The sequence below is a fragment of the Lutra lutra genome, chromosome 11, assembly GCF_902655055.1.
Source record: "Lutra lutra chromosome 11, mLutLut1.2, whole genome shotgun sequence".
Lineage (NCBI taxonomy): Eukaryota > Metazoa > Chordata > Mammalia > Carnivora > Mustelidae > Lutra > Lutra lutra.
This window is the reverse complement of record NC_062288.1, coordinates 92,165,686-92,182,350: the sequence shown is the minus strand read 5'-3', so window position 1 is coordinate 92,182,350 and position 16,665 is coordinate 92,165,686. Positions and strand designations below refer to the sequence as shown.

Sequence of the window (16,665 nt, the reverse complement as noted above, 5' to 3'; positions counted from 1 at the left end):
GACCAAGTCACAAACCTTGGATAAACAGCTATGGCAGAGTCTATTCAGGTCTGTATGTAGGCAGCTGGTTCTCAAATCCAGAAGCACATCAGAATCATCTGGAGAAGTTTTTTAATTAATGCCTTTGCCCAGGTTCCAGTCAAGTAACTCTGATTTAATTGTTTTGCTGTGGGATCCAAGCATCAGGTGATTCTTCTGTGAAATCAGGACTGAGATCCCTGGTTAGCAAAACTGTGCCTCTAGGTATGAGCAGATGAACCACAGCTGATCTGTCTAAATGCCATTAGCGGGGAAATGTGTCTTGAATAAAGAAAAGTCAGTGTCATACATTAATTTCAGCATCCTTGGATCTTCCCCCTTGAAAACAAAACATCTGAGATACTGGAGCACACAGACATTGCAGGTCCATTAATTTCCGAGCTCCCACATTTGCCTCTTTCAGGCCAGCATCAGCACCCACTGCGATGGGACCAGTGCTTTACTATTCTGCTCCCCTGCACTGAAGTTCTTCCAAGGTAGGGAAAATGTTTTCCTTAACTCTCTTTTTTCATTCCTTATCACCAGCCTGATGTTTACAAGATACATGTCTGTTCAATAAATGTATTAATTAATGGAAACTATAACGAGAAGAAGCAAGCATTCGGCACATGGGGTCTCCGTTACTCTGGGTATTCCCATTTCATTTTTTCTTTTCTTCTGGTCTAAATTTTCTGTTCTCTACCCTCCTGTTTATTTTTGTTTTGCTCCTCTTGAACACTTGGACAATGTTTTGCCTCAAAAGTAATTTTCTCTCTCTTGTCTTCCCCGTCACACTTCTGCTCCCTTCCCTCATTCATCCATGTAATATCACACATCTTGTTCTATTAAGTTCAGCTAGCATTCTCTCTTTGTAAATACTAGCATGAGTGCTTAATCATAGCTGTACCGAAACTATGTAGCAATTTCCATCTTCAATTTACCCACAAGTGGATAAGTTCTTTTGAAAGCAAGGACTGTATCTTCCATCATAATTCCTACTACAGCATAGAGAGCATACTTTCAGTCCTTAATACCTATTTGTCGACTTTCAGGGGTTTAAAGATTTTTCTGTGAGTGAACTCTGAGTCACTCGGAGGCGGCTTCTCAGGTGTACAGAAACTACTTTGCATAAACGTAGATTTTCACGAGACCTTGACTGGCTCTTGCAACCTGGTGCTGCTAGTTATTCCCAGTACAATACCAGCTGTAGCAGGTGAAGAATCTCTTTTGAGTTTGTACTGTTGTTTTCCAAACCGATTCTAAGTAAGTGAAATTCTTACTCTTCCAAAACTGTATTTCTCTGTAAACTTTGACTTGCAAGGATGTTTTTATATTCTAAGTATTAAGGGCCTAACGGATGACCCCTGAGACCAGGGCATGGCTTTCTGTTCTTATTTAGAGTTTATCTAAATTTACCTAAATTTCTTTCTCCTCCCCCCTAGCACTCTAACCCCCCAACACCCATTCAGTTGACAGTAATACTGTCATTCCAGAATTTTTTTAAAAAACGTGGCCTTATGCCTCTCAGTGCAGTCTGAGACCTTCTAGTTCTTCTTTAACCTTTTTTTTTTAAAGATTTTGTTTATTTATTTGACAGAGAGAGAGAGAGAGATCACAAGTAGGCAGAGAGAGAGGAAGGGAAGCAGGCTCCCCGCCTAGCAGAGAGCCCGATGTGGGGCTCGATCCCAGGACCCTGGGATCATGACCTGAGCCGAAGGCAGAGGCTTTAACCCACTGAGCCACCCAGGTGCCCCCTTCTTTAACCTTTTACAGATGTCTGAAAAAGTGTTCTGGACGCTGAACCTTTTCTGGGTATAGTACTGATGTCACAAGAACAACGGTCACTCTCATTTCACCCAGGCTCTTCCAACCTCACTCTGCGTCCTTCCCTGCTCCCAACCCTCCTTCCCCCCATAAATGGCCAGCCTTACTCTGAGTTCCTTTCTAGTTTCTTCTCTTTACATTTCTTTCCCTCTACTTCTTCTCATGCTCCTTTTCTAGGTTCCTCTTCCTCTGTCTTTCCTCTAACAAAATGTATCTAGATACCTCTCTCAGTTAAAAAGTGAGAGAATTTACTCACCAATAAATTTATAAAGAAATGAATAAATGTACATCTACTACTGTCCTCATTTTTACAATAAAATATACTCCAAAGTGTGAATCTTAAAGAATGAAAAACAATAAAAGAAATGATATCTTACAATGCTACTTTTTATATTAATTGAACAAAAACAACTTTGCTCTCCTTAAAAATATACAATGAAAATATTTTTAGTGGAAGCAACGTTATTAAACGTTATTAAAGACACAACATTTTGAAAGTACCTTGGGGTAACATTTTAAAGGACAGGCTTGGTTCCAAGCTCAGTTTAGTTTTACACTTGTGTGATTGGTTTATTGAGCGTAACACAGTGGGCTTTAAACATGAGATTATAAATATTTTGTTAACTATTGGCTCAGCAATGCTTGGTCAAACTGCTCTTTAATGTTATCTTAGGGAGATCCCAGATGTTTTCAGTTCCTATGACCACTCCACTTGAAGACCTCCCTCATCACCAGCAGGAACTGTATCTCTGGTTTCGGAGTAGGGCAGAGTCCTGATCTACTTGATTTCTCTTCCTCCTCAAGCACCTTGCAGTGAGGGGGTGCTTGTAACCCTGGGATGTGGTTTCCCACCTTGCCCTGAGTCTTGCTCTTCTGGGGTGGGGGACGTCAGAAGAAGGGAAGGAGGAGATCCTCTTTACCACTTTTTACACCTATACTACATAAGAGGAAGTCGTAGCTTCTAGCTCATTCCATGAGCTTCTGGTAACATGGCTGACATATTCGTGGTTAACCTGGCAGTTTCCGTGTGGATGATGTGGGTGGTTTTCTAGGGCAGTAAGCCACCTTAGACTAGCCCTTGCTATTCCCCCAGACCCAGCTGCAGAGAAGCAGTTTCCTCTCTCTTTGGCCACTGGCAATAACTACCCCCTTCGGCTCCTCTTCGGCTGAGGCACAGCTGCTTGTAGCCAGGGTCCTGCCTGCCCTTCCTGTGCTATCTCTTCTTCTGCTCCTGGTGCCTCTGGAGCCACCACGGTAGTATCTGTACTACATGAGGCATCCGAGAACTGGGGTGGGGCAACCCCATCCTTAATTTCATTCTCACTGTTTGCTTTAGTCCTTTATCATCATCTACTTCAAAAATTTCCAGACGAATGTGCCACTGGTGTCTGTGACCATGTTTAAGCATATCTTCCACATTCTGGGGACATGGTGAAGATCTAACAACTCTGTCACCAGTGCCCCCACTTCCACTTGATGGAACTCAGAAGGGGCCTGGAGGATTGGCAATCCTAGAAACTGACGTAGGCACCCACATCTCTCATGTGCCCATATCTCAATAAATTCCTTTTTACTCCCTCACCCAAATCATTTCTCCTGGGGAGAAGGGTATAAGCCCCTTTAAAATTTATATTTGGGGATAGGGTTTTATTTATTTATTTATTTGCTTTGGGATACATTTTAATGTAAAAATTAGTTCAGCAGTAGATACATATTGATTTATTTATAAGTGATAAATATATTTTTGGTGGGTAAATTCTCAGTTTTATTTTTAGCTGAAAGGTAAGTACAGAGAACTCTGTTAGAGGAAAAAGACGAGGAAAGGTATATTGGAAAAGAAGGTAAGAAGGAGGTGGAAGGAAGGGAGTATGAAGGGGAGAGAAGAGGAAAGGGATGAGAGGAAAGGGACATGGGTCACTGTGGTTCACATGCTATCAGCACTTACCTAGAAGAGGTTCAGGGTTTCCAGGGCACAGACATAAAAATAGGCTCTTAGCCTCCTTTTCTACACATCCTTGAAAGGTAAGGGGACAACTGAGACTAGACAGACACACAGATTCTTAAAACTTGGGAATACCATTTCTGTCAGTTGAAGAGCCATTAAGGACCTGGCAAGTAACTTACTCCTCTCCATCCTGTTTCCATCAGAAGACCCTTTCACACCATTCCTGTCTCTTCTGATCCACAGGACTTCCTTACCTGTTCTCACTTTCAGCAGATGACCTTGTCCCTTATTCTTACAATAAGAAAACAGATAGGAGTTAAAGAAAACGTCCCCATGTTCCCACTGTGACATTTAAAGCTACGAGCCTCAGGGCCCAAACGCTTTGCCTGGCCTGCTGCTCCCAGAGCTGAAGTTCCAGTATTAAGCTAGAGAATATGTCTCTCCCATTCAACAGGTGCTGTCTTTTCTCATCTACCTCAGGACATCTCTGCTAGTTTCCCTCCTCTTCTCCTTCTGGCTCATTCCGATTAGTGTACAAATATGATATTAACTAATAATTTGCCAAATTCTCACTAGAAAAATAGAAGAATTTTTTTTTAAATGACACCGGGTCATCTGTTTCAAGATGTGTCCCTAAACTGAAAGACTGCATTATAACAAACTGCTACAAGGAATGACTGTTATTTTTCCAAATCAGGTGATCAAATGGCAAGGATTTAGTTATTAAACTTCTAGCTTGGTTCATTAAATATCAAAAATTCACTTAACTTCTTAGCTGATTTAATCCTTGAACTGATAACCTGTTTTGATTAACTAGAGATGTGGTTTCCATAAATTCTTTACATTTTAATCTAGGTATAAATATTTCTTATGCAGTAACCAAAGTCACTGAGAGGTCATAATATTTTAAAATTGGTTTTAGAATTCTACAAAACATCTTTTATATTCAGTCAAAAAAAAAAACTTTTCAAACTGACTGAGGGGTGATGAGACACTAGATGTTTAATATGATACAGAGACTCGGGGGTGCCTGGGTGGCTCAGTCAGTTAAGCGTCAACTCTTGGTTTCAGCTCAGGTCATGATCTTGGGGTTGTGGGATCGAACCTCACGTCAGGCTCTGAGCTGAGGGTGGAGTCTGAGATTCTTTCTCCCTCTCCTTCAGCCCTTCCCTCTTGCTCTTGATGAATTCATCTTAAGATGAATAAATCTTAATAAAAAAAAAAGTACAGAGATTCACAGTCCTGGTACATGCCTTGTGGCCTTCTCAGATAAATATTTGTCTTCCCATGGTAGCTCCTCATTTGTCAGAGATCCTAACTCATTTCTTGGGTGTCACTAAGCAGTAGTTCAAAAGAATAATCCAGTATTTTCATAATATTAAGGATGTCATTGCAAAGGAAGTAAATTCACTCATTTTCTTTCTCTGACTTATGTCTTTGTCAGCTTAACTCTGTACTTCTGGTTCATTTGCAGAATCATATCAGTGGACTGATAGTAAGTCAACAACTTGGAAATCAAACCCCACTGAATACCATGCCAATAATGACACTACCTGGCTCCTTACTTAGTAGAACTATTTTTGGCGGGGGCAGGGGCGGGGGGGGGGCGGGGGAGAGAGCAATGACAGCTTTCATATTTATAGGAGTGGGCTGCCTCCAAAAGATGGGCTGGAAAAGGCACAGAAGTGGCCATTCAAAGCCCTGGCTTCCTGCCCCGCTGAGTTCCTGACTTATGTACTCACCTACTCAGCACAAATTAAGATAGCATTTTGGCACCTGGTCTATAGGGCCAGCCAAGATGGTTGTCAACCCTGGCCAAAATACCAACTTCTTCCATTAGGTGCTCCTTGAGGAGACCTGGAGAATGGAGAATCCCCTGGGCAATGGGTCGCAGGCTCACCTCCCCGCATCCGAGATGCAGCCTCCAAGTAGCACATGTCCAGTGTCTGCTGAAGGGTCAGTGGGGAAAAGGGGTCATCATGCTACTGCTTGCACACATCTTCTGATAAAATAGGTGTGATAAGGACAAAAGAAAAGAAAAAACACTTCTTATGGTCCCATTCTTCCCCTCTCCGCTCCCTGCCTGAATCGATTGGTTACTTCCATTTACATTAAACAACCCTCCTGGCAACTAACTGTATAACCACGGGCGAAGAGATCTGAGTTGAGGCTCATGTGTCAGCAGTCCCCATTATTTAATAACAGAGGGTAACATGAAGATGGCCTAACAAGAAAACAGTAAAGAAGTACGTTAGTAATTTTCAAACCCACTGGGCAAGGGGGTGGGGGTGTGGGTAGAGGCTTCCTGTCTCCTTTGCTACTGATAAGCTCCACTTCTATCTATTTAATATATTGGTGTTCTGTAACAGAGAATTCTAAAACCAGATCTATTTCCAATCTGGGCTTCCTGTTACTATCTATACCCATTAATCTTAGGTCAGAGTGAAACAGCTTTTCTAGATGACTAAGAGTTGGCATTTCCCCTTAAACAGTACATTTATATTAAGGATCATCTAGAAAATAGTTCAAACAGAAAAGAAATAGTACATAAAAAGAATGCATAAAAACTAAGGAAGAATCAAAACAAAAAGGCCACTGACTAACAATCCTTTCTCTTTCTTCTCGTAAAGGCCATATGCTATATTCTATGCCATTCCAGAATCCTGAAATAGACTCCTTCTTTTCATGAGCTCACCCCCCTTGTTCAAAACTTTTTTTAAATTCTACTCTCTATGATGACAATTATAGTATCTCTCCTTTTCCCACCAAAAATCTACATCAGAGTGGACGGAGAATCCAAACATTTTTCCTCTTGAGTTAATTCTAACACCAAGAGCAGTTTAAGGATGAGGGAAGGTGCTCAATAATTATCAGTTGATGCATTATCCCCATTTATTCAAGTACAACAAAATGTACACCAGAAGTTAAAATAAAAACTCATTCTATATGCATACAACAAGTATAGTTAGTGTTCATATGGTGATTTATAACACTTTGCAGAGATAACATGTTTAACTTGCCAAGCTGAAATTCAGACATCAAAAGAGCAGGTCCTCATTGTTTTTTTCAAAAGATTTTATTTATTTATTTGAGAGAGAGGGGTAGAGCAAGCAAGCTGGGGGAGGAGCAGAGGGAGAGAGACAAGTAGACTCTGCACTGAACGAGGAGCCCAATGCAGGGTTGATCCTATGACTCCAAGATCATGACCTGAGCAGAAATCAAGTTGGACGCTTAACCGATGGAGCCATCCAGATGCGCCAGCAGGTCCTCATTGTTACCAACTTAGTCTCATGATAGTATTAGAAAAAACAAAAAACAAAAAACAAAACAAAAAAAAAAACTAAGCACCAAAGAGCATAAAGAATTTCCCAAATACTGGTGTGTGTGCAAAACCAACTGCTAAGACCAATGGCCATAGATTCTAGGACTCCAACAGCTTGACAGAGTCAAGGTGCCTTCTTAAGTACATTGGGGAAAAAGGCCTACACACTCCTCATGGGTGTGAAATAGGGAAGCTGAACTATGTTCCATCGTAGCTGTGGATACACAACTCATAGTTGGAATTTGATGAATGACATGCTGCACATAGTAGAATGTGTTCCATTTTATTCTACCATTGAAATTGAGGCTTTGCCATTGAGGAAATAATGAGTCAAGTAGGCAGTGACAATCTAAAGGCAGGAATATTTCAAGGAATTAAACATGTACGAAGTAGAAACATTAAAAAAAAAGTCATGAAAAGTGCCATTTTCATTCACGTTATTTTTATTTGGGTGAGAAATATAATTTATAAAAACTGAATTAATTGTTGTTATGACTGGAGTATCAAATGATCTGGCTACTGAAGGAAGCAGTAGAGCATATTTTTAGAATTTGGTCATGAGAAATTGAGAGGAAAGGTTAATGTTTTTCTCAAAAGAGGAGTTGGTCAGTGTTAAAAAAAATCACAAATGTTGAAAACTCTTTTATGGCTAAATGGAAACTGGGACTCCTGGAGCAATAAAGGAAACTGTGTAGTTTATCCTGTGGTTACTCTACCTGTGAAAATAATTAACATCCAACTAAATGACAATTATCATGGAGAGCAAGGCCTGCTCCATTTAAATTAATGTGCCATAAAAAGGAGAAAACAATTGAAGCGGCCAGTGAGAAATGTTATTAGAGAAAAGTAGTCTAGCTAAAGCATTTCTTTCTATAAATACATAGCACATGTTAAAGAATTTATAATGAAACTTGTTATTCTACAGATTCAAATATGCCATGACTGCTTGTCACATATCAAAAAAAAATTTTTTTTAACAGATTTTTACTTTTGGGGCAGTTGGGTGGCACAGTCAGTTGAGTGTCCGACTCTTGTTTTTAGCTCAGATCCTGATCTCAGGGTCTTGGAATCAAGCCCCACACTGGGCTCCTTACTCAGTGTGGAGTCTGCTTGAGATTCTCTCTCCCTCTGTCCTTCTCATGCTTGCATGCACTCCCTCCCTCTCTCTCTCTCTCTCAAATAAATAAATCTTCATAATTTTTAAGGATTAAGACTTTTACTTTTGTTTTTGCCCATTAAAGAATCACTCATTTCTTTCATGGCTATAATTTGGCCATTGTATTTATATTCTTGAATGGGAGAAATAGTCATGGATAAAAAAGGAAGAGGATAATATGGCAAGAACATTGAGAGAAATATCCCTTAGAGAACCTATGAGCACTCTCTAACCTTATCTCCTCAGCCATTTTCCTTTCTTTTCTGTGCACTATTCCCAATGTCGACTACCAATTTATACTTTAATCCTAGAACTTCTAGTCTGAGCCTCAGGCTCATATATCCTACCACCTACAACCCAGATCTATGAGAATGCCCTAAGAGAACCAAGAAAGAAAAGTGCAGTACTTAGGGTACAGTATAAGCAGAACTCACGGATATCCTTAGGCCTGGAGGAGGGAGGAAGAGAAGAAAGAGAGTTCTGGAACCAGGATTTAACTCTGTGGGAAGGGCTGTCTGACCAGAACTCTAGCCTTCAGTAGAGGGATGCAGCAATCTATAGTGACCTGGAAGAAGAAATGACGACGGAATAAATACCCTAATCTAATTGTTCTCTTCCTTCTGGTCATCTTCTGGTGCCTCCCATTGGTTGATCTCAACTGGCAGCAGAGAACGCTTGGATATAGTCCATATGGCCCAGCTTCTTGGAGCACTAAGTGAGGTGGAAGAGTGGAGAAAAAAATATATCCATCACACCTATCTTTTCAAGTCCTTCATGTTTGTCTTATGTTCCCATCTTCCACGTAGTTCCATGAACTCACTGCAGTTCATGGGGAAAAATAATCAGAAAGAAAGTTCCCATAGGGAGTCCACATACTACAATGAGGAAAGTGCAGGACGGTTAGTCAAAATAAATAAAATAAGCCGAATGAGTAGATGATAATACACAAGTCTATAGGATCTAATGGAAAGACAGAGAATATTGAGGGGAAAGCTGACGGAACTGTGAAATCATTCTTTTGATTCCAGAAGATGAAGAAGAAGTAAAAGAATGCTGCATGTTTGAGATTTCACACAAAACTAAACATGCTTACTTGCTCAGATAGGTCACCAACTTTTGAAAATGACATTCTGAGAGAAAATACATAGATGTGTTTATAATAAAGAATAGAGACAAATCTGGGTAGTCTTGGATTATTTCCTCCTCCATTTTGGTAGTTTATGAACCTGCCAGTCCTATCACAGTCTTGTTATAATAAGGAAGAATGAGTTTCTGACTTACCTGAGTAGCAGAGCTCCAGAGGCCCTCCCATATTCAAGAGGCCATTTCCCCACCATAATCCATTTCCTGTTACATAGTTGACTAGTTCAGCTCCAGCCCAAGCACCCCTCTCATTGTCATGGTGAGAGAATTAACAGGACATTGGATAGGAAAATGGCAGATTATTGTGCCTGTCTGAGGCAGTAGCCTGACTCTTAGATCATCCTCAGTCTTCCTGCCTCCACCATCAGTTGTCAGGGTTGATGGACTCATGCTGAGGGGTCCAGCAAGCAAGAGGCACTGTATTTCTGATGCTACCATGCCTTCTGGCTTGCTTTGTCTGCCTGAAAACACAGGATCATTCTTTAAATCTTAGGGTATATGATGCTTGCTCTGGCATAGGGTTTGAAGTTTTGGTTTATGTGTCCATTTCTGTCACTGCCTATTAGCTCTCTGAGGATAAAAATTGTATCTGTCCTCTATATTTTCACTGCCTGTCGGTTGAATGCACATGACTGGTATTCAAAGAGATCACATTTGTTGAATGAACTATTGTGCATGTGGCATAATTGGATGTCCTGTTTGATGTGACATTTTACTAAATATGGGTTCCTAAGGATAGGTAAAATAGAGTAAACCCTTCATATAACCAAGATATTTGTGATTTTGGAGAATCCCAAAAAATAAGCATACCAGAAAAGCTATCACTGTATTGAGTTGCATTCTGGCAAGCTATCACAGAGGTTAAGGACTCTATAAGGTCTCAGTGAGGTCCACTGGTCAACAGACAAAGTTAGGGGTATGGGGCAACAAACCTTGGGGCACTTAGGGGCTCAGTTTCCAAATATTCAACAACAACAAAAAAGGGAGCCCCTCTGTGAGGCTGTCAGAGGTGTCATCTGTGAGGGAGTTTCCTGGAGTATCAAGTCTGGTCACAATGAGTACAGTATACTAGTCTAGAAGACAGAAGACCAGAGCTTCCGGATTTAAAAACTTAAGCAAGCAGAACAAAGCCCCTGACCCTCAATTCCTCTTCTCTAAAATGACAAGGTTGCATTAAAAGATCTTCATAGTAGCTCAATAAAAGGATATGGGGGGGCACCTGGGTGGTTCAGTGGGTTAAGCCTCTGCCTTTGGCTCAGGTCATGATCTCAGGGTCCTGGGATCGAGCCCCACATCGGGCTCTCTGCTCAGCAGGGAGCCTGCTTCCCTCTCTCTCTCTGCCTGCCTCTCTGCCTACTTGTGATCTCTGTCAAATAAATAAATAAAATCTTTAAAAAAAAAAAAGGATATGGGAATAACAGTGGAAGGAAGGAAGGTAGAAAGGAAAGGGAATTAAAAACAAGACATGTAGGATGATAATTAAAGTATTGCTTCAAAAGGAATATTTTGCATCTTGTAGTGATAGAACAAGGCACAGTTACAAATATTATATTTTAAACTGTCATATTGGAAACAAAGAACTATTTGTCTTATACCAAATATTGGAAAGAGACCACTAAATGTCTTCAAAAGTTTGCTGTGGGCTGTCTGCCCTCTTCTCCTTCCACATCCTCACATGACCTCACATCTACTTCTGCCCTTGGCATGAAAATCAGCCCACAGCCATGGGGCTCATCTCACAGAACATGTGCTGGGACTTATCAAGGACTGGTGTTCTGCTCCTACCACCCTGCATATCATCCCAGTGTTTATGGGGCTAGGGACGCAGACCATGGGTGTCTCATAGGAGAGTCACCCAAGTTGCATGCAAAAAGCTCCATGGATGCTATATTTTATCTAATCTAAAAGCCACTGAATAAGGAGGAGAAAGAAATGAGCAAGAAGGAAAGATGGTGGGCAGAACTCAAGAACCTGATAGCAGGCAGGAAGGCAATGACCATGGGATGCCATTTCAATAGAAAAACATGATTCCCCTCTAGCTCAACTCAGCATATTGTTCAAGCAAAATCATTTAGTGCTTAAAATGATGAATGAGGGGGGATAGGAAGGACTGAGAGAATGAATGAATTGATGAATGAGTGAATTCACTAAAATATTCCACTTGTACAGTATTCTTCCATTCCAGATCTCAAATTATTATTTGAGGATATCACTGGAAATCACAGAAAATCACTTCCTTCTGTCTCCTCATATGCCAATCCCCTACTCCGCCTTTCCTCATACACAATCAGAACAGACAGAATGACAAACCATCAAATACATTATAAATACCATGAGACAAAGGGGAAGTAGGCTGCAGTAATAAAGCCTAATGCTGACCAGCCAGCCAGCCTCTTGCAAGTCACATTTTATATTTGTGGCTCCAACTGTCATTGCTTTAATGCCTATCATATATCTTACATGAGGCTTCAAATCATATCTACATTGACCCCCACCTCTCTCTGGACTGGGACTTTGGTGCTAGTGGTTGCTTTACAACAAATTCCATGTATCATCAAAATTGACAGGGTTCTCTGGATATTGATGTGTTTGGCACATTTTGTTTCATTTCTGTTGGAAGAATAAAGCTGAAGTAACAAGAACCATCCTAGCTGGATATCCCACAGGGTCCCATGCTAACAGCTTCACTCAGGTGGCCCTTTTGTTTGAGGAGGAGGAATCCCAGTGGAAAAGAAACCCTGATTTGTGTAGAAGACCAGTGCAGTCCTAGTTTGAGCTCTTACACCAATTTACCAGGTGACTCTGGACACCTTATTTCATGTTCTTGATGCAAAGTGAACATTTATGAAATGGGAAGGTCTTAACAGAAAAGGGCAATGATTGAGCAAAAATATTAACTGATGTTTCATAGAAAAGGAAACATTTATGACCAATGAACAAAAAGAGAGATGCTTACCTCAGTAGCAAGCAAAGAAATGCAAGTGAAGACCACCATGAGAAACCATTTTACCACCACTAGACTGGCATCACCAACAAAACATTACAATGCCAAGTGCTCAAAAGAATGTGTGTAAACATGATCCCTTCTACATCGTTGGAGAAATTTTCCTTTATAATTCAGTCTTATAAAGGTGAGTATTTCTATTTTCTACATCTAATAACTCTTGATAGTCAGGGTTTACACTATAGAAACACAATTACATTTGAAGTTACTGAATATATCAGTTATTTCCCTATATTCATAGGGATTTAAGGATACAAAAAAAAAGAGTAGACTTGTGAGTGAAGGAGTTAATATATGCATGTATAGTTTTATAAGTTAACTCAGACTGTTTTTACAAATATCTCACTTGATCATTTAAGAAGTCAGTGTTAGACAAAGTTGATATTGCATTTTTTGGGGAAAATAAAGAATCAGACTTAGAAATTAATTGATTCACCTAGAGCAAAGTATGGATCCAGAGCTAGATGTCAATTCTTGTTACAAAAGATTATGTTCAGAAAAACCTGTGTTTGGATTTTTGTACTAAGCACTTGTTGACATTAATAACCTTGGAAGAATTATTTACCTGAGATTCTGTGTCTTCATCTTTTAAAAAAATGAGGATAATTATGCATACATTCGGGAGATTTTATAAAGATTAAATGACATAATTTGTCTACAATGCAGTAAATATTAGTATCTGTCTTCTTTACTTTCTGTAATACAGGCTTCTTTGCAGAAGCAAAGACAACAAATGCCATCTTGCTGGGGATACCACCCAGGGACTCCGTGTGACTAAGTGCAGACACATCTTTAAATCAATGTTCCAGTTGATTAATCTTATCTTGTCACTTGTTTTGATGTCCTTCACATTGACCCAAATCATAGCCCCTCCAGTTACTACCCTCTTTGATTTCACCTTGATTGCTTTCCATGGCTTTCCTCCCATCCCTTCCCACTCTGCAGTCTGTGGATCCATGTGAAGTGACTTGCCTCTGCTTCCCATCTCCTTATATGCTACCTTCTAGATGATCTATCCACTGCAGACTGCTCATCTTCTTGCTCTCTGTGCATGTGTGGGAGAGACTTCTTTTCATTGTGCAAACTCATAACCAAATAAAAACAACTTGACATTCTTGCCATTTAACCCATTTCCATTTAGCCAAATCCATTCACGCCCAGCCATGTTTTCAGAAAATTCTGGCTCTGGATTCATGACATTCTACACTTCCGGTTCCACTAACCACTTCAAGGATTTAAATGTCCATAGAGTTAACCCATTCCATGTCCTAGATTAACATTTCCTTGACCTCTTCAACTCCATTTGCCCTCATTTCTACTTGGTTTCAGTGACCCATTTCCCTTGGCACAAGTATGACCTTGTTAAAACTCAGAATTATTCCACCTTTAAAATCTTAAACTTTAATATTCCACTGACTCCAACTTAGTTTTCTTGCTTACTACCTTTCCTTCTAATAAACTATCTTCCCAACTGTAGGGAGATCCCTACTAGACCCTCTATTTTCCTTCCAGTTAATAAGTTTCTCCCTAATCTCCTTCCCTCATTTCCATCCCTATCTAGACAATACTACACAGTCCATTTCTTTACCCATTAGAGGATAAGGATCACTCATTCCTTACAATTCTGTAGAATCCTTGTGAAACATCCCAGTTGCTCCACTGGCAGTGTAAAGTACTGCCTGCTGCTACAGACAGTCACCTGCCATGAGGACTAGAACCGTGATGAAGACAAGATTCCAACCTCACCAGGGTTCTCCTTAATCAGCTCTCCATCCAAACTCTCTCAACAGCTGTTCAAACCTTCACTACTCTTTGCAAATTTCCCCAAACTCTGACGATTATCTCTAGTCTCTTACATCGTCAGGAATTGAGGCTATAAAGAGAGAAAGCCCTAGTCACCCACCTTTGCCACCTACTCACTTCTCTCCAGTTACACCCAATCTTTTCTCCTGACTCTGTGCTTGGAAGCCTCTTAGCTGCACTCTATCCCACCACCAGTTCCCATCAACTCCAGACTTCTCAAGGTCCTTGATCTCTGTGTCTTGATCTGTAAATTATAGATGATAATATCTTGGGAAAAATAACTTTCTTTAAAGAAGCAGAGCTCCTTGGCAGCAATTCTAGACAGGTTAACTGGTGTAGGACATAACTGAAGATACCTCTTGGGCAGAAGGCCAAACCAGCAAAGATGAAAAAACTGTAGTAAGTTTTCCACAGGGAAGACCGTTGATAATCACTTTACTGCGTGTCTACACTAATCTTTGTTATTATCCAAGTAGAAAACCCCCAATATCTCAATTACTGTATTGTTTTTCTCCTCAATTTTACATTCTATTTGTAACATTATTTCTCCCATTCTAATACTCCTCTCATCCCTAGATCATGAGAAAATGGTAGAAAAATAAAAGAGGCATACAAATACCTTTTTTTTTCCTGATCAAATATGTTTCTTTTCATTTTTTTCCTTTCTCAACCACCTCCACATCTTAAAAAAAAAAAAAAATCCTCCTCAGCTGCTTTTCTAGTGAGTAATTTCACGGTTTTCCAGCTACTTGCTGGCTTTAGACATAAAATGGGCTGAACCCTTTCTCAATCTGCTGGGACAATGATGCTTGGCTCAAGTTTTCACTGGGAATGAGAAGCAAAAATAATCTGGCTGACATAAAATGGCAGATTTTATTTGGGCAGGAATTTCAATAGAAGGAATCTAGTGATTAAACACCTTTTGCTACCCTGAGCATACTGTCCATATTGGAAAGTAACTCTAATAATTTTACGGATCACCATTCTCTGTGTCTATAACTAGAACCTAGAAGCTGAAGAGAGTGAACTGAAGGGTTCTACAGTGTCAGGGAGTGGTTCTTGAGGTCTTGTCCTTCCTTTTTCAAGAAGATTGCTTCCTCCAGAAATACTTTCACACCTTTCTGCCTTTAACTTGAATGTAGATTGTTACATATCTTAAAATTACTTAGGCATCTCCAGATTCAAGTGATTTATAAATATATTTACAAATGAGTAGCATCATTCTATTTGTAGTAAGTTGAATATAATAGAACAGAGTAAATAGAGGTACTGAGCCAAGGTACATACTGTGGATAAAAATCAAACCAAACCAAAACCAAGACCAAAAATCTCAGTTTTCTGTGTTTTCAGGCACAAGAAATCCAAGAATGTGAGTATTGGTTATTATGATATAAACAAACACATGATGGAAATAAAATTAATTTTCTGAAATATAGCAGCTAATACCAGTAAACTACTTATTAGACTATAAACCTTTTGAGGGAAGAGCTACATCTTACATATCTTTGTATCTCCTTTTGCTCTACACACCACGTGATTTGCAGGTGCTCCAAAAATGCTTTACAAATCAATCTAAAAATGATTTAATATAATTTATCAGTTTATATCATGGATTTTGCATCCAATCTCAAAGTTCCTGAAGGCCTTCTGATTACATAACCCAAATGTTTTGCATTCATACATTACTTTTTACCTTTACAAGCATTTTATGACTTGATTTATAGGAAAACCCCTAAGGTAGCTGTTATACCCATTTGCTGGCTGAGGCCACTGGTTCTAAGAGTTGAATGATTTACCTGAGGGGAATTTAGCTAGGAGCAAGGTGGGGACAACCATCTCTGTCCAAGTTCCCACTCTGGTTCTCCTTCCATGTCAAGCTATTGCTATTTTTCATTCCATGTAATACAATTTGTGCAAGATCAGAAGAATTAAACTGACTCCTGGAGGTCATTTGGGTTAACATGAAAGAATAATCATACACCATTATGTCATGGTGCTGAAATTCTTTGATCTTTTTTTCCCCCCTTTGATCTTATTTCTAAGCTGGATTTGAATTATTAGAAGTGTAATCCTGGACAATTATTTAACCTTTCTGCTCTCTGTCATTTTCTTCACTAATAAAAGCATAATGGATTACCAAATTTTTAGGATTAACTGAGAAACTAAAGGAAATAAATGAGCCTTTAGTCAGGTCTTCAGCAAAGTGCCCAATAAAAGTTTGCTGAAATGTAATAGTTCATCTTAATAAAAACAAGGAAACATATTCTTAAAAATTGACGTTGAGAAGGTCTCCGGGAAGATTCTCCATACTATACATGTGACTAATCAGAGTCCAGTTTTAGTGGGGTTTCTGTTATGTTTTTATTTTCCTAATCCTTCCCTTACTTGCATTTGACCTCTCTCTCACCCAGCCCTCCCTACCCACACATACACCATTTCTTGAATCTCCC

General features: G+C 39.7%; 1 protein-coding gene across 7 annotated transcripts in view; it reads right to left on the bottom strand.

Annotated features, from left to right (window-relative positions):
* The window catches only part of CHRM2 (cholinergic receptor muscarinic 2), a 145,877-nt gene that overhangs the window by 49,451 nt on the left and 79,761 nt on the right, over positions 1-16,665 (bottom strand). For 3 of the 7 annotated variants that reach the window (XM_047695703.1, XM_047695704.1, XM_047695705.1), the window contains 3 exons: positions 14,835-14,897; positions 8,700-8,830; positions 5,688-5,789 (listed from right to left, as the gene is read on the bottom strand). The exons of 2 other annotated variants lie outside the window; for them this stretch is intronic. In XM_047695703.1, the coding sequence (XP_047551659.1) occupies positions 5,688-5,724 (37 nt within the window). In that variant the 5' untranslated portion in view covers positions 5,725-5,789; positions 8,700-8,830; positions 14,835-14,897. Of the gene's footprint in view, positions 1-5,529; positions 5,555-5,687; positions 5,790-8,699; positions 8,831-14,834; positions 14,898-16,665 lie in introns of those variants that run through there. 2 more of the 7 variants (XM_047695706.1, XM_047695707.1) reach the window with 2 other exon arrangements.